This window comes from Filicampus tigris, chromosome 18 (assembly GCF_054856515.1).
Source record: "Filicampus tigris isolate MCC_2025a chromosome 18, RoL_Ftig_1.0, whole genome shotgun sequence".
Lineage (NCBI taxonomy): Eukaryota > Metazoa > Chordata > Actinopteri > Syngnathiformes > Syngnathidae > Filicampus > Filicampus tigris.
This window is the reverse complement of record NC_141234.1, coordinates 11,943,578-11,965,542: the sequence shown is the minus strand read 5'-3', so window position 1 is coordinate 11,965,542 and position 21,965 is coordinate 11,943,578. Positions and strand designations below refer to the sequence as shown.

General features: G+C 39.3%; 2 protein-coding genes across 7 annotated transcripts; one reads left to right on the top strand and one right to left on the bottom strand.

The window, feature by feature from the left end:
* The first annotated feature begins 737 nt into the window (after window positions 1-737).
* On the top strand, window positions 738-2,962 carry LOC147132556 (sclerostin domain-containing protein 1-like). Its single transcript, XM_086014423.1, has 2 exons — window positions 738-987; window positions 2,335-2,962. Exons 1-2 carry the CDS (start codon window positions 792-794, stop codon window positions 2,733-2,735), a joined length of 597 nt encoding a protein of 198 aa, XP_085870549.1. The 5' UTR covers window positions 738-791; the 3' UTR covers window positions 2,736-2,962.
* Window positions 783-21,693, bottom strand: LOC147132555 (ankyrin repeat and MYND domain-containing protein 2-like). 6 transcript variants are annotated; one of them, XR_015082066.1, is made up of 15 exons: window positions 21,612-21,693; window positions 20,586-20,694; window positions 18,254-18,411; window positions 17,260-17,324; window positions 15,416-15,554; window positions 15,169-15,267; window positions 14,927-15,087; window positions 13,511-13,725; window positions 12,484-12,619; window positions 12,034-12,162; window positions 11,578-11,701; window positions 10,545-10,994; window positions 9,482-9,590; window positions 2,460-2,620; window positions 783-924 (listed from the first exon to the last, which is right to left on the bottom strand). XR_015082066.1 is itself a non-coding variant. In XM_086014417.1 (12 exons), exons 3-12 carry the CDS (start codon window positions 18,318-18,320, stop codon window positions 10,840-10,842), a joined length of 1,290 nt encoding a protein of 429 aa, XP_085870543.1. In that variant the 5' UTR covers window positions 18,321-18,411; window positions 20,586-20,694; window positions 21,612-21,693; the 3' UTR covers window positions 9,674-10,839. The 6 variants fall into 6 exon arrangements, 5 of the variants coding, with proteins under 5 accessions (XP_085870543.1, XP_085870544.1, XP_085870545.1 ...); XM_086014417.1 differs by lacking the exons at window positions 783-924; window positions 2,460-2,620; window positions 9,482-9,590 and having other exon boundaries at window positions 9,674-10,994; XM_086014418.1 differs by lacking the exons at window positions 783-924; window positions 2,460-2,620; window positions 9,482-9,590 and having other exon boundaries at window positions 9,674-10,994; window positions 12,511-12,619.
* Between the last annotated feature and the right edge of the window lie 272 nt (window positions 21,694-21,965).

Sequence of the window (21,965 nt, the reverse complement as noted above, 5' to 3'; positions counted from 1 at the left end):
CTTTCCCTACACTCCTTAACATTACAGAAAAACATTCAATTTGTCGTACATCCTCTTAGCAGCAAGGTGTCAGGACGAACAAGACCTTCACTGCATGCCTATACATCATCTGATGTTATTGTGCTCAATTTATAACCTAACCAGCTATAATAATTGTTACGTGAAATTAAACTTTCATTTATTTATTAAAATTAGATTTTCTTCATCCAATTAAGATTCCAGCCTCTGTGCTTCCATGTCAAATTAATCTGCCCGGGTCCTTCAAAATCATTAGAAGTGGATGATTTTGTTGCGGCAGAACTTGCACCGAGCCCTGACCTCAAAAACATTTGCAACAAACAAGAACATAGATTATGAGGCCAGACTTTCTTGTCCAACAATGGCCCTGACTTTGCAAATGTTATTCTTGATGAATGCTTGAACCTCACAGCCACACAATCAAATAATCTCACTAGAGGACTGGTCCTGTTTTACATGTAGCTGCAAAGTGACCAGATTTGACCAAGACCAAATTTTTGTGTCCCAAAACGTATATCCATATACTACCATATAAAACCCATTTGATGACTTTTATGCAAGTCTAGTAAAACAAATGACATTAATTAAACGAGAGGAAACATTATGAAAATGAACTACACTGCGTGGAGACGTGCTTGAATTCAAGTGCAGGCTGCAGGTCAGGTGGGTGTGTCTTGTTCATTCATAAAGTGGAGTGAGGGCTATACACCTGTATAGAAAAGCAGCGGCATTAGGAGCTACCACATTGTCAGTCACGTCAGTCCCCTGCAGTCATGACCCGCTTGACGAGAAGTGTCCAACTCTTTGCGCTTCTGCTATTCTTCAGCAGGAGTTGCACCGCATTCTCCAACGACGCCACAGAGTCACTCATTGGACACCTGACTCACGTCACCCAGGACGAACCACCTAATGAAGATACAAACCAGGCAAGGAATGGTGGTAGACGGCAGTCTGAACCAACGAGTAATGGTGAGTGAGTTGTGCACCTTCACGCCCTGACAAATATTTGGGTGATTTACTATGTCTGATATCCAAATTCACCTTCTCTGGGTACTTTACTAGGGACACCGATTTCATTCATTTAACTCATTCACTACCATTGATTTTTTTTTTGTCTTTTCACAGTCCAGCCATTAAATCCCAGGAACTTATTTATATACATTTTTTTCAAATTTTTTCAAACGTTAGGGTAAAAGAGGGTCTGAAAATATCTGGCAGTGTATGAGTTATATTATCTTTAACTTGCCCTGTCACTTCAACAAAGAAATGATCATTTGAAAATGTAAACACTTGCAGAGATTTCGAGAAATCTCTAGCTCTATATCGTGACCGGCATGCGGACTCCAGTTAGACCCTATGTTGGTCATTGCGCAGATGAGCACAGCCCGGCGGATCTGTATGTTGGTGGGTTGCACCGCTGCGGGAGTGGTCACAGATTACTTTAATCACGGCCTATTAAAGTGGCTCCTTTCATTCTCTAGTCGTGCAACCCTCCCCAAACCTAATTTTTTTGCCAACCCCCAAAGCTATGCTGCCCAGTTGGATGATTTAAAAAATAATAAGTATAATACAATGTTTCACAGGGTATAATGCCCGCTGTTCATATATTTCTGAATGAATTATACCAGGTGTCTACCTAGCACCGGTTAGATGTCATCTGAGCAGTCAAAAGGTTTAATATTGACCTTCTGCTACCAAAGTGTAACTCCATTAGCCACATCTCCAAGACACTCTTTCTGTTGCGCCGGCCCGCCCACTTTGGTCAAGCCCTGTCCGCCAAATTGGCACATGCAGCGAGCTTTGCGCTGATGAAAAGCAGGATCCAACGACATTTGCTCTGCAGCACAGAGGAAAAATCTATGAAAATAGAGTCCAAAGTGTGAAATATTGATTTATTCCCTATCTTGTTAAATTACTGTTTATAGTAGTGCTGTCAAGTGATTCAATTTTTTAAACTAATTAATCGCAAAATTTTCCATAATTGATCGCGATTAATCGCATTTTTTAACTACAATTTTTTTATTATGAGTGGAAGGAGCAGCACATTTTTGATTGCAGAGTGACTAATACACTCACTGGCCACAACATAAAGTGAGACCCAATTCTAAAAAAATGCCACTTTCAAAGATAACGTTCACTTTATATCGTTTTTTATATCACAATCAACATTTAAACAGGGGGTGTGTAGATTTTTTGTATCGAGTGCAACTTAGTCATTGTCGTAATTTTGGTGTGGTGAATTACACAACACACTTCAATCATAATGCTAAACATATTATTCCATGTATTTTAACAAATTGATTTTCCCTCCCACAGGACCAGACCAGAGCCAGGTGGGCTGCAGAGAGCTGAGATCCACCAAATACATTTCAGACGGCCAGTGCACCAGCATCAACCCCATCAAAGAGCTGGTCTGTGCCGGGGAGTGTCTGCCGGCTCACCTGCTGCCCAACTGGATCGGCGGGGGTTACGCCGGAAAATATTGGAGCCGTAGAGAGGCCCAGGAGTGGCGCTGCGTCATCGATCGAACCCGGACCCAGCGCATCTGGCTCCAGTGCCAGGACGGCAGCACCAGGACCTACAAGATCACCGTGGTGACCTCCTGCAAGTGCAAACGTTACTCCAGGCAACAGAATGACTCGGCACACAAGGACACTTCAGTCCACAGTGGCAAGCAGAAAAGAAAACACAGGCGGGATCAACTCCCCGAGGAGTAAAGCAGACAACTAAATGCAGCTACAAAAGAAATCGCCCAAAAGCCACTGGCGTGAAGTACCGGTATGTACTAGACTAGTTAAATAAGCTAATTTGTTTGAGAAATACAATACTGTCAATTAAGATGTAGAAATACAATGTCAGTGAATAGAATATAGACTGACAAAAAAAAAAAACAGAAAAAACATCATATCAGCATGTTTGTTAGTTAGCAGGCTGGTTCATGGAGGATGAGTAACAGAGCCGCAACTCTTTCATGGATTATCGGCATCTATGAAAATTTCCAGCCACAGCCCTCAAAGTCTTCTAGTTGAAAGGATACAAAAGTAGGGCTGAACGATTTTGGAAAATAATCTAATTGCGTATTTTTGTGGTTGTGACTGCGATTTAATATCCTGTTCTTTTTTTCCAAGATCCTTTTCCCATGTGTATATATTTTTTGGGGTGGAAAAAAAAAACAAGCAATAAATGAATCTGTATTACAATAAACAATACCAGATTTTTTTATATGTAAAAAAAAAAAAAATACTGGTTGTCTTATATGTTCGGCATACACTAAAATCAAGCAAAGACTTTTTAACTTCTCCCGCCCCAAATTGCAGCTTTTGTCATTTGAAAATTGCAATCCATTACATTGTGATGTCGATTTGAATTTGAAAATGTTGTCATTTTACTTCACAGCAACGGTGTGACTGCATTGTAATCTTTTGTATGCTTTTTCTGACTGACTAGCATGTAATTTATTTTTGATACATGAAGAAAACGTAGAGTCCCTTTTACATGCAATAGTTTGTCTGAAATAAAGCGCATGAATACGAAATAACAGTGTTTGTGATATAATTCTTCGAGCATACGATTCCAGCCAGACCCAACCCTCCAAACAGGAACAAACTAATAACCGAGGCATTAGTCTACTGATGAAACGCTCTTTTCACCAGATGTCATACTTTGCTTTGTGAAGGGAATAGAGTACCTTCACCTTCAGGCTAGTGGAGTGGCTTCTTCCAGCTGCAGCAACATGTTAAGAGACTTCATTGTCTTGCGCGGCCTCTCGTTTTTCTAACTCTGAAAGCGGTGGGTGATGGTGCACGGTGAATAGAATCACCTGCGCCGGATAGCAACAGGATGTTTGCATTACCGGCGGATGGGAAAAAAAAAAAAAAAAAGCATTGCGATCGCTTTGCACTTTGTGCCCCACTCCGCAGCACACAAAGTAGCGTGAGGCTGTGATTTACTTCAGTGTGTGTTCAAGTCTATACAGGACTGCAGCAACTTTGGGGGCGAAGAGCCAGAGATGAAAACGTTAGTTCATGCAATTATATACTTGTCACCAAAAGGCGTCGGAATGTTACTTTTACAATGGAAAGTCTGAAATCGAACGGAGAAAATCTCCTATACAATTTGGTATATAAGGTAATTAATCATGAAAGGTTGGTCTAATATTGCCAACATGACATCCATTCTACACTGCTTCTTACAAAAAGCCTTTCTTTTTCATTTTCATGGTTAAGTAGTCTGTTTTGGGGATTCAATGCATCAAAGACAGGATGTGAGCAACCTCAAAAAGCCACAGAAATTGCTCTTCTTCAAACAAACTCAAAGCCAAAAAAGGAATCATACAAAGGCCCTTTTTGTTACGGGGTCATGGGCTTTAAATAGTCATCAAGGAGTGCTTGAGCGCTTTCCTGCAGACACACCTGTTACACACAGGCTACAATGATTAAAATAGAAAATCCTAAGCCTACATAATGACAACGACACTGGGGTGCGTCTCCCAGAAGCTTCGTGCAGGAGGCCCGAGTCATTGTCGTATCATCATCTTGACCCCAATGAGGACAGGTGATGCATAAAATGGATGGATGGAATAATATAGAATATATAATTGTAAATAAAGTTTTGTTGACTGTGCGCTGTTGTCCATTGCAAGATTTTTAATTTTTTTTTTACAGAAATTATTTTCAGATTGATTAAATATATATACATATGTATATAGGCGGCACGGTGGACGACTGGTTAGCACGTCCGCCTCACAGTTCAAATCCGGGGACTCCGGTTTTCTCCCACATTCCAAAAACATGCATGGTAAGTTGATTAGACTCTCTAAATTGCCCCTAGGTGTGATTGTGAGTGTGGATGTTTGTCTCTGTGTGCCCTGCGATTGGTTGGCAACCAATTCAGGGTGTCCCCCGCCTACTGCCCGAAGTCAGCTGGGAATATATATATATATATATATATATATATATATATATATATATATATATATATATATATATATATATATATATATATATATATATATATATATATATATATATATATATATATATATATATATATATATATATATATATAATATGTGCTGTCAAGCAAAATTAATCGCAAAATTTTCCATAATTGATCACGATTAATTTTTTTCAACTACAAATTTTTACAATTTTTCACGAAGCTTGGAACCGATATTTACTTGAGTAAAATATTGGAATTAATGTGAAAAAAAAATGGTATAAAACGTTAAAAAAAAATTAAAGCAGTTAACTCAATTTTATTTACTTCCTGTGGCAGCTTCCCTCTGCTCACTTTGCAGCCAAACTTAGAGAGTCAATGGCACAAAGACAGACTTTTACATAGTTATACTTTAGAAAGTTGCTTGATGACTCATTGGAGAAATCCCAAATAATTTTCGCACTTTGCAAAGCCAAATTGAAATACCCTATTAGTTGTACATCTTTGGTATATCATTCAAAGAAAACTATTAGAACAGTCTTGGAATTAAAATATACTTTTAAATTTGTTTTCCACATTAATTCCAAGATTTTACTCAAGTAAATATCTGTTCCAAGTTTCATAGATAATTGTAGTTGAAAAATGTGATTAATCGCGATCAATTATGGAACATTTTGCGATTAATTAGCTTAAAAAATCACTTGACAGCACTAAGATATCTATATCTATATATATATATATATATATATATATATATATATATATATATATATATATCTATCTATCTATCTATCTATCTATCTATCTATCTATATATATATATATATATATATATATATATATATATATATATATATATATATATATATATATATATATGTGTGTACCAGTAAAGTGTCAGGCGAGTGTACAAGTATATGAGAACTGCTCTAGAGACTCAGTTCATCACATCATCACTAATCATGACAGGAAAACGCCATAAAAAGTAAAGGTAAGACTGAGGTGGCCTATTACAGCACACATTAAGGATACAGGGTTTCCTATCCACGAGGCTAACTTTTTGTAATACACCCGCTATCCCTGCAGACAAGGGCAGAAAACAACAGCGCTGTTTGTTCCGCATCAGGTATTAGGTGGCGACACACAGAAAAGCTCAAAGTGCATCTGATAGCCTTGTTGCTAACGATGATCTCATCCTTCAACGTGCTCTTGAATTACAGTTAAAAACAAGACAAAAACGTGACGCCCACGGGACTCAATATCAATATGTAGTAAATAGTAGCAAAATGTCATTATTCGTATTATTTATTTTTGTTTTATCCTGAATGGTCGTCCCCGTTAAAGACTCTAAACCTGTATAAGGTAGCACTGTAGAAAATCTTCTTGAGGAAAGTTATCAAGAAATAAAACCAGTTGTCACAACATACACACTAAATAATGTTGGGTTGCTTTCCTAACCCACTTACTGGGTTCCTTTGACGGATGGCAGAAGGGATAAAAGGGATAAAAGACCCAGGAATTTTTAGTAAAATGCCCGGCTCTGGTATAACTTATACTGCATACGGAAGCAGACGGAGATATTTATTCCAAATTGGTTGTAATCTGCCTTTTGCTAAAGGAATGAAATGAACTCATTCGCTGCCAGACATTTTAAGGCCCTCTTTTACCCTAATGTTTGAAAAAAAATAAAAAAAATAGAAATAAGTTGGCCTTGAATAGCTGCACTGTGAAAAGACAAGTAAATTCGTCAATGGCAGTGAATGAGTTAAAGAGCTATTGTCAAATGATGAGTAAGACTAAAAGACACTTCCATATGTTCGTAGCTGTTAAGCTAATCGATGTAAAACGATGAGTTCATCGTGATGATGTACTGTACGTGCGTGTGTCTATTATCCAAATCATATGGTAGACAGACAGTCTCTCTGTCTTCATGTTGCCGAAACTTTGCCCAAAGGTGACCCAAGGACCAAGGTGTCTCCTTACGAGGCTTTCCCAGGGCTCTCTGACAGTTACTTCATGCGACGTCTCCTCATCTCCCCTTTTGATACCGCTGAAAATGAATCCACTTCAAATCTGTGCGGTTGATGCCATTATTGTTACACTGTTTTCCCATTTCACCCGCAAAATCATCTCCAGTTACCTCCTAACAAACTATGTTTGTCACATTCCGTCAACGCAGAGAAGGTTTAAATAATAGCAGTCTGGTAAAAAAAAAAAAAAAAAAATGGGGGAGGGGACATGAGGGAAGTACCTGAGGGTCTTCAAAAGAAGACTATCAGAGTCATTTGATCCTGCAGAATGTTTTCTTGATTTTTACATCTCACAAACCGGAAATTTGAACTTGAGCTACGGTGCTTCAAGCAGTCCCGAGTAAGTGTGATTCACAGGTGAGAGGATAGGGAAGAATAGGGTGGCAATGAGAAGATGAGTTATGACTCTATTGACAGGCAGTCTGACAGCAGCCGTGATTTCTTTTTGTGCCGCTGTGCCATATGAAGCACCCTCGTGACAGGGGTCACCTGGCTCCCATGGGAGCATGAGCTGGGGAAGATGAAGAACAATGTAGTCCAGAAGACAGAGTTCCATAGAAATCCAAGGCATTGCCGAAGGACGTTCATTGTGTGCAAAGAAAAGCTGGTAAGTCTTCTGTCTTTTGAAAACCCACCTTCATCACTCTTCAGTCTCTGATCCTGTTTATGTCTAGAGGTGTGAACATTAAAGTGGAAATCAACCCAAACATATTTTTTTTCAAGAATATGTTCCCAGCGGGCCCACTAGTTGAAACACGGCATTCTGATTAATATTGAATTTGTGGAATATGATTTAAAGCGGAAGTCAACGCAAACATTTTTTTTTTTTTAAAGAATATGTTCTATGCAAGCCCACTAGTTGAAACAGGGCATTCTGAAAAAGATTGCGTTTGTGTAATAAGCGTTAATCCACTTGTTTTTAGCCATCTCTGGGGGCGGCCATTTTGTCTTCTGTCGACTGAAAATGACATCAAACTGCTCACAATGACCAATCACAGCTGACCTGTTTTCTGATTCTGAGCCGTGATTGGTCGTTGTGAGCAGTTGTGATGTCATTTTCAGTCGACAGAAGACAAAATGGCCGCCCCCAGAGATGGTTAAAAACAAGTGCATTTTGCTGCTTAATTTATATTCCACAAACGCAAAATTAATCAGAATGCCGTGTTTCAACTAGTGGGCCTGCTGGGAACACACTCTCGAAAAAAATATGTTTGGGTTGACTTCCGCTTTAAGCAGCAAAATCCACCCGTTTTTAGCCATCTCAGGGGGCGGCCATTTTGTCATTTCTGTCGACTGAAAGTGACATCTAAACTACTCAAGACTCAGGTAACAACCAATCATGGCTCAGCTTCAGAAAACAGGTCACCCGTGATTGGTCATTACCTGAGTAACTTGGCTCAGCTTCAGAAAACAGGTCACCCGTGATTGGTCGTTACCTGAGTAACTTTGATGTCATTTTCAGTCGACAGAAGTGACAAAATGGCCGCCCCCTGAGATGGTTAAAAACAAGTGGATGAACTCTCATTCCACAAATGCAATATTTATCAGAATGCCTTGTTTCAACTAGTGGGGCTGCATAGAACATCCATCCATCCATTATCTATACCGCTTCTCCTCACAAGGGTCGCAGGGTCTGCTGGGGCCTATCTTCAGGCAGTGCGTGGGGGACACCCTGAATTGGTTGCCAGCCAATCCGCACATCCGCACTCACAATCACACCTAGGGGCAATTTAGAGAGTCCAATCAACTTACCATGCATGTTTTTGGAATGTGGGAGGAAACCGGAGTACCCGGGGAGAACATGCAAACTCCACACAGGGAGGCCGGAGCCGGGATCGAACTCTGAACTGTGAGGCAGACGTGCTAACCAGTTGACCACCGTGCCGCCTGCATAGAACATTCATTCATTATCCACACCGCTTATCCTCACAAGGGTCGCGGGCGTGCTGGAGCCTATGCCAGCTGTCTTTGGGCAGTAGGCGGGGGACACCCTGAATTGGTTGCCAGCCAATCGCAGGGCACACAGAGACAAACATCCGCACTCACAATCACACCTAGGGGCAATTTAGAGTGTCCAATCAACTTACCATGCATGTTTTTTGGAATGTGGGAGGAAACCGGAGTACCCGGAGGAAACCCACGCAGGCACGGGGAGAACATGCAAACTCCACACAGGGAGGCCGGAGCCGGGATCGAAACCCCGACCTCTGAACTGTGAGGCGGACGTGCTAACCAGTCGACCACCGTGCCGCCTGCATAGAACATATTTTTGAAAAATATATATGTTTGGATTGACTTCCTCTTTAAAGGGGGCTTTTTATGAAGAAAGAAAAATCACTTTTGGGTCTCTGCAGTTTTAGTTTTTATGCTCATTAGCTATGGAAAGTGCCTCTTCCCCCTTTAGCCTTCTTTGGGATAACAATGGTTGATTGGTAGATAGGAAACAAGGTCAGTTAACCTGGCCCTCTACGCTATACTGCAACATTTAGACTCACCGGGAAACTAGGCCAGGATCATGTTTGTGGACTTCAGCTTTGCCTTCAACGCCATCCTCCCAGCTCTATTCCTGGAAAAACTCCCAGAGTTTGACCTTCCTCACTCCCTCTGCAGGTGGATCACAGATTTCCTGACAATTATTTCAATGTGAGCATAATGACAACTGCTACCCCCAAATATTTAACCAATCCTTTGACATTTTTTACTGGAATGTTCTTGTGCACAATGGCTGCATGTAAACTTTCGCATATTTGGCCAAGCAACAATAACCTGACTGTATCTGTGCTATGAAACTTTATTTGATTCAAACCAAAGGCAGACACATCCTGTAACCAGTCACAAGTGTGTGCTCATTTAAAAAACTAATTCATAGAAATGCACTTCACAGAATGAAGTCCACAGATGGGACGCTGTTCATTTTACAAATGTGAAGTTGATAAAATATGTCGTTAATTTATCTCATTTCTGCATTGGTACAACGCCCTGACCTATCCTAGATAAAGATATGTGCGTGTAAAGATTTTTATTTCTTGTTTTGTAACACACTATAAAAGCTACAACTTACACTCAGTTGGCCCAATAGCCGAAACACCAGTTCAATTTATCTCACTAGATCCAACACATTATGAATGTATCAAAAATGTTATACAAGAGGTAGTTATTTTAATAATGTGTTTAGTATTGTTGTGATTGCTTTAAAAACATTATACTGTATGAGTCTATACACGTTAATATTCATGTTTTCAATTGTATCTCCTAAAAATGTAGCCAGTTAGCGAGCTACAAAGGAGTGTCTCAATATATTTTTGTTATTTTTAAGGATTATTTGCAAGCCCACAGATGGATCCAATAATATACCTGAGTTTGCATCCTATAACAGATCTGAAATTTAACTTTTGCATTTTAACACTCATGACCAACAATTTCAAGCCAAAAAAAGATTTTTAACACAGCGTTATGCTAACGGTTGTGCTAGCTCATGAGTCAGGGCAGGTTTTTAACACAGCGTTATGCTATAACGGTTGTGCTAGCTCGTGAGGAGCCCTTAGCTTAGTTGCGTACCTGACATTTGGCTTTCTAGCACCCTCAAGAGGGAAAGATTGGGAGCTCGTTTCTCTCTCCACAAAAAAACTGAGAATACTGTGCGCTGAAAGTTTAGAAAACACTCTCAATCTCTTTTTGCCTGCTGTGTTGCAGATGTAATTTGGGGGGATTTTCAGCATGTTATGTGAACAGTGCTAGTAATCTTAAAAACTCAAAAAGTACGCTCCTGCCACGAATTCTGGTCAGTCATGGCTCTGCAAATATTTGAGGGGAAAAAAATTCCCATAATGTCTGAGTCTCTGATGGTTCCTCTTCATTCCTGGGAGCGGGACGGTTCCTGCGATGAGGCGGATGGGCAGCCAAGTAGCTCAGCAGGGCAGCCGCCGACGGCAGCCACTGTCTCTTCAGCCCGCAGGCACAACTCCTGAAGGAAGTTGGCTGTCTCCATCACCAGGTCGCTCTCATCATCTAGCAGGAAGTAGAGACGAATCACGTGTTACTTGTATCCAAGGGTGCAAGGTTCACAACTACGAAAACAACCTAGTACCATGGCATGCCAGTAGTTGAGTAATGCCTTAATAGATGCCGCTGTCGTTGTATTTTCATCCCAATGTTGAACAGAGAGCGCCATCTAGAGGATTCATTTTCCCATCACTACTTAATAGGTTTACTGGTAATACAGTTTAGTGAATGCGTTACTGTCGTCATTGTTTCCTTTGTTTCCCCAAAGCAGTTCTTCTCAAACAGTGGGGCGGACCCCCTAGGGGTGTGACCCGGCGGCTTTTTTCCTGCCGTACTACAATAAATCTAAATTCTTGATAAGGTTATTCTTGTAAGTTGAACCATATCTCTTTCTCTTTGTTTTCTTTGTTAAGGAGGATACGATGTTATGCAGAGGTGTACCTATAACTATTTTATAGACAAATGCTACTATTTATAGTTGCGGCGGAGAGTGGGTGGTGGGGTGGGGGCGCGAATTGTTATCTTTTTGCCAGGGGGGGCGTAACAGAAAATAATTGAGAAGCACTGCCCTAAAGCAACAAGCGAGCACCTTTCAGCTCTTTCAGCTTTGGGGCGTCCCTTTCCAAGTCTGCATTCTGCTCCTGCATAGCCCTGCACATCTTTTTGTGGGTGAACCAGTGGAGCTTCTGGCATGTCAAACTGCAGTAAGTCACCTTAAAGAGAAAAATAACAAGCTCAAATAATTCACAGGGAGTTCAGCATCGGTTATTCTGAGGCGTAGGTCTTCATTCGGGAAGCGGGAGCTCATCTGTGGGATTTGAAGCCGGAGTGCAAGCTGAGGACAAACGTAAACAAAGGCGACAGTTTGGGAGATACCCACACAACCAAAATGTACGACTTGATGGGGTGGGAAAAAAACAAGATGAGATCATCCACAGTTTCTGTGCGAGGAACTAGCCACTATCGATTTATCAGAAACAAGAGAGCATCTGTATTTGGTGACCTGGTACCGCGATCCGAGTATTATTATTGTAGCGTTACTTACAGATTTACAGAGGGAGCACCGCTTATCAGCTCCCCGCTCTCCACATGTAGCACAGTAGTCGGCATCCACAAACGCCATTTGACCCGTCAGTGCTTGAGTTAACACCGAGTAGGCTGTAGGGTCGTTGCCCTGGAAATAAGGCAAATTTACCTGTATAAACTTGGCGAGGGGCTTTCTTTTGAATGTTGACCGCTTTTTAACTCATTCACTGCCATTGACAAATGTATTTGTCTTTTCACAGTCCAGTCATTCAATCCCAGGAATATATTGATATTTTTTTCCACATTTTTTTTTTTCAAACGTTACGATAGAAGAGCGTCTGAAAATGTCTGGCAGTGAATGAGTTAACACCACCTATTTAGCAATAGTTGTATCGTTATCTTGCCTCGTTCACCTTTAAAATCCACTCATTTTATGTTATAGTTCGTTGCTGTTATATTCTTCACTTACAATCTCTACCGGCGCAATGCTCCTCACCAGCTGCTGAAGCAGAGTAGTCTCACAGTACGGGAACTTCCTGATGCAGTCTCGAATGAATTTCTCCTGGTACTGTGGGAAGCCATCGCTGTCTCTCCCCCTTAGAAGGCTGGGGTGAAATTTAAAGCAAAAGTCAACCCAAACATATTTTTTTCAAGAATATGTTGAAAGCAGGCCCACTAGTTGAAACAGGGCATTCTGATTAATTTTGCGTTAAGTTAAGCAGCAAAATGCACTCGTTTTTAGCCATTTCCGCCATGAAAATGGCATCACAACTGCTCACAACGAGCAATCGCGGCTGACCTGTTTTCTGAATCTGAGCCGTGATTGGTCGTTGTGAGCAGTTGCGATGTCAGTTTCAGTTGACAGAGGACAAAATGGCCGTCCCTAGAGATGGCTAAAAACATACCTGTCAACCCCAGGCTGTGCGTAATCTTACAAAAGTTTGTAAGTAATTTGCCCGTACATTTCTGTATATAATTTTACACAGTATTTATCGACCAGCGGGAGAGGTGGGGGAAACGGAACCGATATTTCTATATAGAATCTTACACAGTGTTTATCGCTCAACGGGGTGAGGGGGTGGTTGGGGGGAAGGGGGGTAGAGGGGGCTTGGGGGCGGCGGGAACCTTGCTTGTGAAAGTCGGCCGAATTTTGCAGTCGGAATCGCTAACGGATGCTCCGGATGAGAGCCGAAAACGAGTTTTTAATTTTTTTTTTCCCGTACAAAAATTGTGATATGTCGGACACAATTTTAAATGATCAAAAAACGTATAAAATATGGGGAAAACGTACAAGTCGACAGGTATGTAAAAACAAGTGCATTTTGCTGCTTAATTTATATTCCACAAATGCTAAATTAATCAGAATACCATGCTAGTGGGCCTGCTGGGAACATATTCTTGAAAAAAATATGTTTGGGTCGACTTCCGCTTTAAGGCAAATCGCACACATGAATTATGGCCAGAATTCTGTTTTGGATATTTTTGCTCAGCCTGACCTCTTCACCAACGCATCCAACTTGTCATCTCGTTTCTGTAGGAAGGTGACACATTTCTGCAGCACGCAGCTGATGTAATGCATCTTCATGGCCAGAACCTCATTCATATCTTGCTGCTTCACACACTGCTCGCACAGCAGGTCCATCACCTGGTAACACTTCTCCAAGGCAGCAACGTCCACCAGAGCAGGGTTCTCCCTTACCAGCATGACGATCTGTCAGATCAGATTGTGAGATATCCAACCATTTGTACATGTAATGTATGTTCATCTATGCTAGCTACAATCTCATACATTGTGAAATTGGACATCACGAGATCATACATAAAACTAAATAAGATGCTAACCGTTGTATTGTATAAAACGGATAAGCAAAATGACACCGATTAACTGTAGCAAGACTTGGCATCTTATTCCGACTGGACTCATCTACATGAGTGGCAAATTGTTTGTGCATCTCCCAAGAGGTCAGTACTATCAATTTCTGCAAAAAGAAAGCTAGGGGAGTAGGAATTAAAAAGGATTAGTGCTGGTTTTTCTCTTAACCTTGGCCATACGGTTTAAAATTCAATTTCGTTTTATGCTGGGTTTTTTTTTTTTTTAGTTTTCAAAGTTTGTAACCATTCCATCTTATTAGTGTTTTATGTACATACATACACATTTATTTTAGATTTTTTTTCCTAAAGAGAGCCTAAAGTTAAAAAAACTTGATAAAGAACTGAGATTAAAGAAACACGTCAGGTTTTTTTTTATTATGGCGGCGCCATGTGGACAAAAGCGGTAGTGTTTTGACAAAAGTCAACCACATTTCAAATGCGCGCCATCGCGTAGTGTCGTGAATTCCTGAGCTCTCGCTGGCCTGCAAGTTAGACTGAATTACATTTCTATTTCCAGTGCATGTGTGAAAGATGAATAGCGATGAGGTAATGAATCTGATTTTGTTCAAACAATACTTTTGTTTTTTTTGTTTGTTTTGGGGCTACGCCGTAGACGTTCGAATCGACTTCCGTCTTTCTTGCGAAAAGAGGAAGTGAGTATGCCGTAAAGAAATTCAGGACATTTGTATTTTTTTCGTGTGCCAGGATTGCTCCCATCCTCCTCAAAGTTGCTTAGTGCCAGTGAAAACGATACAGACCTCCCCCAGGGCATGACAAAAGTCCCATTCAACTACTTGTAAGTCAAGTCCTGCTTTAATTTTGGATTCCACACCAAAAAATATATTAAAAACCGGCGTCAGACCTAACTAAAAATAAAAAATGTTTTCCCCAGTGCAATTTGTTTTTAATGTTTGTCATTTTGAATTGGGTTGCCCACCACATGAAGTTGAACGGAGTTGAACTTGACAGTCAAAATCGACTCATCCTCATAGCAGTTGTTGATCCGATATGGATCTGATGCCTGCCTTCGCAGACCTCACCTTGACTGGGTTGAGGTTGGTTGTCATGATGATCTTGTGCAGGGGTCCTGCTAACCCCGGAGGCAGCATGGGCTCCCTCTCCTGCCCTTGAGGTCTTGTGTAGTACTCCAGCCTTGCCCGTGAAAAAAAGTTATTGATGACTGTGACGCAGTCGTGCTGGCCTGCCAAAAAAAAAAAAAAAAAAAACGGACACTGATGCATTTGACTTCCCTTTGGCACTTAACACTCAAGACTTGTCTCACCGACGAATGCTGCCATCTGAGCGGCAGTGCGACCAACAGAATTCACAACATCTGTTTCGGCCCCAGCGTCCAGCATCATAGACGTGATGTCCGTCTTCCCTGCGGTGTGAAGCAATCCGTTTAATTCACAGGATATTGCAATCTTTTCATTATATTCTCTATGTCTCTCCACTACTTTATTTTAATCAGAAAACAGTATCAATCTCATCATTGTATGTAACCTTTTTTTTTTTTTTTTTTTTTTTACCTGACAAGCCAGCAAACATGAGAGCCGTGTATCCATACTCGTGTTGGTTGCAGTTGACATCAGCCCCATGTTGCAGCAGCAGGCGACACATATCGGCTTTGCCCTTATAGGCCGCGTGCATCAGCGGCGTCATCCCGCACTTATTGAAACAAAGCAGAGATACAAAAGTAGGATCGATTGTGGGTTTTTTTTCCGATTTAACAAACACAACAATTTCGCAAGTTCCTTGCACATCCTGAAGAGGAAACTAAATGATATTTGGCATGACTCTGATTATTGATTTTTTTTTTTTAAAGGAATATCACTTTTTTTCTCTTTGTGGGAGTCGGTGTGAAGCTCTGTCACCTGATTGTGACAGACAGGCGGTTTGAAGGAGCCCGTGTAGTGGAGCCATTCTATTATCAAAAAGCTCTGAGGGCGACATCTGCCTCTCATGAGTCATCTCCATATGTCTCTATAACAATAGATAACATGCGAGGCTGCCATAACTGGTCCGTGCAGGAAGACTTGGACAAGAGAATTCATTTGTTACTGTTTGGCCACAGAAAGCCCATTACTTATGATGGATTATTGCTTCGTGTGAGCCGCAATAATCAAAAACATCAACAAAAGGAACTTAGAGCTTATTGAAAAGGTTTATGGAGCACTGGTTATGATCGCCGCACCTTTATTTGTATTTTTTCCGTTTCAGTCAACTAATTCCTGATTTATATTAATACTGTATAAGGTATTTTACCCAAACATGCTACATATACGTTTTCCTACACAATCATACACACAATTAAAGACTGGATCCAAATCTGAATCCAAAACCATCAATATCAACTTAACTGTACATTTATGTATTTTACAAAAACAAAAAACTCAAGATATCTGATGTTCTATTCTAAGTATTTCATTCTTGAATTTTGTTTTTGAATGGTTAACACGAACAAATGATGACATATTTTCACGCGATAAAATGACATGCACCTGCTTTCCAATGTGGTACGAAAACTTAGTTGTTTAAAATTTCCTTTCATCCTTCGATTATTTTCACACTCTCTATCTTCAAACTTTTTTTTTTTCATGGAAGCAAGTTGTGCCTACAATTTATACAAAATTTGAGCTATTTTTGATTCAATCAGAGCTTTAAACTTCAATACCCTACATTTTAAAAACAATGCATTGGTTTGTTCATAGCAGCTTTTATTGGTGCATATCATTCGGAGGGTTCTTTTATATGTAGTATATAGTTTTACTTTTCCTAAAATTCTCACTGTGCATGAAAGTTTGGGCCTGACATATTGAACGTGACATTTCCAGCTCAAGTAATTACTCCCAAATTTGTATGCTCATAATGTCTTTCTTACGTAATTCTCTCAATCATTACTTCAGACAGTGTTTCAAGATTTCTATTCACATTACAAAAAAATGATCCATTTAGTTTGAAAAAATATATTTCATGCTAATTTGTTTATATCAAACCGCGACCTCAGCATCTCCAATTCTCCAGAAACCACCAATAGCGACTGATTAAGGTTCTTCTGAGTCCAGAAAACATTCGTACCAGCAGCAAAAAACACATAAATCAAAATATTGGAAACATTACATGTATTTTCTATACAAGTATTACTAATGTAGGTCCCAGAATTGACCCTTGCGGTACTCCACACACCTGCCTGTACAAACTACTGTCTATTTTCCTTATAGCTATTTACCCAGCTCTATATATATATATATATATATATATATATATATATATATATATACATATATATATATATATATACATACAGAATATACAAACAGTTTTTTTATTTTTTTAATCTGAAGAAGCATAAATACTTATGCTGTCTCAGTACCTCGTCCAAACAGTTGACTCGTATGTCTTCACTTGTAAGCATTTCGGCCGCTTCTTGCACATCACCTGCAGACCAAATATAAAGAAGGGAAATTATACAAGGTATACAACATAAATATATAAAATTCTTATAGTTTTAAAATATTATTATTATTAGTGTATAAATTACAATTTACGGAGGGTAACAACCACGAAAAAAGCTACAATGTGTGCATTTCTCATACATCTATAGTTGGAGCGGAGAAGGCATGTGCATGAAAAAACAAGATTTTTTTAATACAGTCTAAATAGCCAATAGAAATCCATATAATGACTATTAGGCACCTATATAGAATACATTGACTGCTACATTCCAGCTCTGAGTTCAGTTATTGTGTAGTAAGCCAAGATAGATTGACACAGGAGTCTATTCGCATTTAGGAATATGACAGAAGGAATATGACAATTTCCATTTGTGTTTTCCATTTACGCAGTTCCAGTACCCTCTGGTGTTTAGTTTATTAGTTCAGTTTAATGTGATGCATGACTGGCCAAGCCTATTTCTTTGTGAATGCTGTTGTGTACAAAAACAGAATATTATGATTTTTTTTTAACTACAGCTGTGAAAAAAAAAATATTGGAGGAATGCTCTTTTGCTTACAGACTTCTCTCAAGGTGCCCAATGAGGAAAGCAGAGAAACCCAGCAAGCTGAACTCAAGGGCCCAGTGTCATTTGTGCAACACATCACTCCAACATATTTCCTTGCAAAAGCTTGGTTCCATCCAGGGACTAAAATTTATACATATTATATTAAAGTAAGAAAATAAAAATTAACATTTGTTGTTGTTGTTGTATAAAAAGACAATACTACATATTACAGTTAGTTAAAAAAGATAATTGATGGCATGAGAAGCAATAAATATTTATAAACATTGACTTAATATATTGGTATTTAGATATGATACTAACACTACCAAGAGATAAAATATAATATACATGCAAAAGTTGTACTCACCAGCCTCAATGACTTGCAAAAGTTTCCTCTCAGATTCTGTAAGTTCGCCCTTGTTAGGCACAGCCATTCTTTAATTCTGGTCAGATATTATTTAAGCTCTCTTCAGTCAATGTGAACAAATTCTGCTCCCACTCTAATAAGAACTGTTCACAAAAGGGCTGATGAAGGGCAGGAAACAAAGTGTACTTGAGAAGGATGAGCCATTCCTGGATCATACCATTAGCAAACAAAGGGGGACTGACTGTTCATTGTCGGTCCGTGTCTCTTTTGGTCATTGGATATTATGTTTGGAAGCAGAAATTAAAAATGGAAAAACGACTCGTTATTTGATTTTAATTTTAAAATACAAACACCAACATTGAATTTTCTATTTTGTTGTCTGGAACGAGTAAGGAAAAGTCTAAAAAACGTTTTCATTTTTCTATTTTTAATTCTAAAATAAAAATAGAATACAGCACGTGACACAAATCGAAATACGGCTCGTATATCTGTTTCAGATTGTCACCGAAAGCATTTCTCCTAGTGACCAGGAGATGGCGACAGCGTAACGCCTGAAGACGATATCGTGAACTGTATTGTAACCTGGAAAAATTGTTGGTATCCTCTGTTAAAGAATTAATAGTAATAACAACAATAATAATAATAACAATATATAAGAAAAGTAATCAAAAAAACTTTAACGAAAACTAACTAATGAAAATCAGAAATAGCTTTTGAATTAGGGTTGAACAGCTTTATTTTAAAAATGATCACTATAAACTCATGACACCGGCCTGGACAAAAATGGTGGTAGTCTGATAAAAGATTGAAAATAATTTGACCATGTGGACATGCTCAACCAATGTGTCGTCGAATTAGCATCACAGATGTCATCCACCTTGTAAGAAGTCACTTGGCCAACATTTCCGGGCATACTACAACCATGAGGAGAGACCAACATTCTCACCTGGATGATGAAGGATCCAACAGTGATAACGTACGCGTATGCGCCACTACCCAAATAAAGCAATAAATACATTTTTATAAATAAGTATGTATGTATGTATGCTTTCATGGAGGACTAAGGAAATCATAATGTATTCATTCACATTTGACTGTAAATCAGAGGATTTTTACTTTTTTTTTTTTAAATAAAAACGCCAGAGACTCCAACACCTCCCGCCCTATTTCTGTTTTGTGTGCAAAAAGCTTGGTGGCAAGAATGATGTTTTACTTTTTTTGTTGTTGTTACCCATTCTGCAATACATTGTCTTGAGGTTTGTGCTTCACTGTTATACTTCATTTCATCGTCTCACTTTGCTCTAAGAAGCAATGCAATGCTGTGGATGGAAAAGGTGAGATGGACCACTTTCTCATATCAGGATTTCCTCAATTGTTTGTTTTATTTGAAATAAAATAAAAACAGCTCCCAGCAATAGATCCACTAACATCAATGGAGATCCAAACATTGCATATGATTTTTTTTTTTCCGTGGACACATATACCATGGACACAATTCGCTAATGTCTGACCATAAAATAGTGCTGTACAATTCAATACAATTTTATTTATATAGCCTCACATATAACGGGTGCACAAAATACTAATTTGTGAATTAGATTAACATGACGTCTGAAAGTGTCTTTGAATTGTCTGTTCTCATCTTTTGCCTGCAACGGTAGCTTTTCCACAATGTTAGGGCAAACAAAAACAACAAACAGACAAAAAAAAAAGGCAAGTGGAAGCCTCAAAGTGGTAACTTATATACAGTACAGTTCACGATATCGTCGTCAGGCGCTACGCTGTCGCTATCTCCTGGCCACTTGGAGAAATGCTTTCGGTGACAACTTCCGGGAATCTACACCAGATATACGAGCCGTATTTCGATTTCTGTCACGTGCTGTATTCTATTTTCGTTTTAGAATTAAAAATAGAAAATAAAACAGTTTTTAGACTTGTAATTACTCGTTCCAGACAGCAAAGTAGAAAATGAAGCTGTATTTCAATGTTGGTGTTTGTCTTTTAAAATGATAATCAAATAATATAAGTCGTTTTTCCATTTTTCATATCTGCTTCCAAACATAATATCCAATGACCAAAAGAGACACGGACCATTGTCTCACTCAATGATGGTTTGAGTGCTAAATGTCTAATACAGGGAGGGTATTATTTTATTGATGCCTTTCACTGTTAAGTTAGCTGGGATAGGATCCAAGTCAGTGTCTCCCTGAACAGGACAAGTGGTATAGAACAGGATTTCACAAACTTTATTGAGCTAATATTTTTTTTTAAGTTAGAGCCCTATACCTAACATAAAGTTCACAACCAGTGGATACACAGTTTAATTAAGTACCTTCTGCCATCTGGTGAAGGAGCATTTCATTTCACTCAAGATCTCAATCAATCAAAATCTCAACCAAGGTTGACTTGACCTCTTTCTCTTTTTTACATGGTGTCGTCATCTGTGGAAGTTGAAAAATGAAAAAAAAAAAACGGTTTTGACAAATTAAGAAGTGGAAAGTGTCATCTGTTTTCAAGTCAACGGAGTAATAGTAAAACCTTGTCCAAAAAAATCAGAACAGAAACCTGAAAAATCTACTTATGTGGCGTAACAAAGTATTTATACGTCACTGTTTCCGACCCCTCCCCTATCAAATATATTTTAAAAGCATAACAATTTGATTTTTTTTTTTCACAACCATTATCTTTATCACCTGTGACATGCTTTGGACGATGTCGACAACTTCAACCTCGTATTTGTCGCTTATCAGGAGCTAATGCTGATAACGCTGTTGGCTAAAGCTTATCTGCACAACCCAACACTTAAGTGCTCTTACCTTCTGATATTTTTTTCTGTGCAAATGAGCCAGCCTAGCTGCCAAGTGATGGACTAAAATACTAATGGTGGCGCTATGTCAACTATTAAAAACGGAGAAAAGCTACATTTACAAAGATTTACTTGGTTGAATTTCACACTTAAAGGGGAAGTTCCCTGCAGGCCCACTAGTCTAAATACAGTATTCTGATTGATATTTTGTTTGCGGAATATGAATTAAGTAGTAAAATGCATCTGTTTTTGTCCATCGGGGGGGGGGGGGGGTCATTTTGTCACACGCTGTCAACTGAAAATGACATCAGATTTGCTCATGGCTCAGGTAACAACCAATCATGGCTCAGCTTCAGAAAACAGCTGAGCCGCGTTATTATTACATATTATTTTCTTCCACAATCTCACGAAGATCCTTCTGGAATTTACTAGGCACTTTAGTTGCACAACAAATATGGAATGTAAACAAATGTTGTCTCTTGCTGCACTTCAATCGCTTTATTACCATTAGTGGGAACAGAATGCACATTCATTCCAGAGCTGCTAACTCACCAACAACTTGAGCCAACATTCAAGATGAAATGTCAGTTTGCCCCCTTTCACCGCCAATCATCAGACCCCCCTAACAACCGACAATCAGTCACAGATATTATAATACTAAAAAACAACTCTCCTAATATTAAAAAAAATCCAGAAGATGATACGCATTAAAGAATAATGTGTGCATGTACGCGCATGCGTTTGTCTGCCTCCCTGCACCGCATGAAGCCGAATGGATTGTAGGCCTATATGTGACTCGTAGCGATGGAGACATGTTTCACAATGGATATTTGAAGGAAATAACAGGCCTGTTCCGTAGCCAATAAGCGGACTGGACTCTCCGCCCTGTCTGTGTCATACGCTATC

Coding starts and splice junctions, on each gene's coding strand:
- LOC147132556 (XM_086014423.1), top strand. CDS start 792: ATGACCCGCTTGACGAGAAGTGTCCAACTCTTTGCGCTTCTGCTATTC. Junction 988..2,334: donor GTCTGAACCAACGAGTAATG/GTGAGTGAGTTG, acceptor TCCCTCCCACAG/GACCAGACCAGAGCCAGGTG.
- LOC147132555 (XM_086014417.1), bottom strand. CDS start 18,320: ATGGCTGTGCCTAACAAGGGCGAACTTACAGAATCTGAGAGGAAACTT. Junction 15,268..15,415: donor CATGTTTGCTGGCTTGTCAG/GTAAAAAAAAAA, acceptor TTCACACCGCAG/GGAAGACGGACATCACGTCT. Junction 12,620..13,510: donor TTGGATGCGTTGGTGAAGAG/GTCAGGCTGAGC, acceptor ATTTCACCCCAG/CCTTCTAAGGGGGAGAGACA.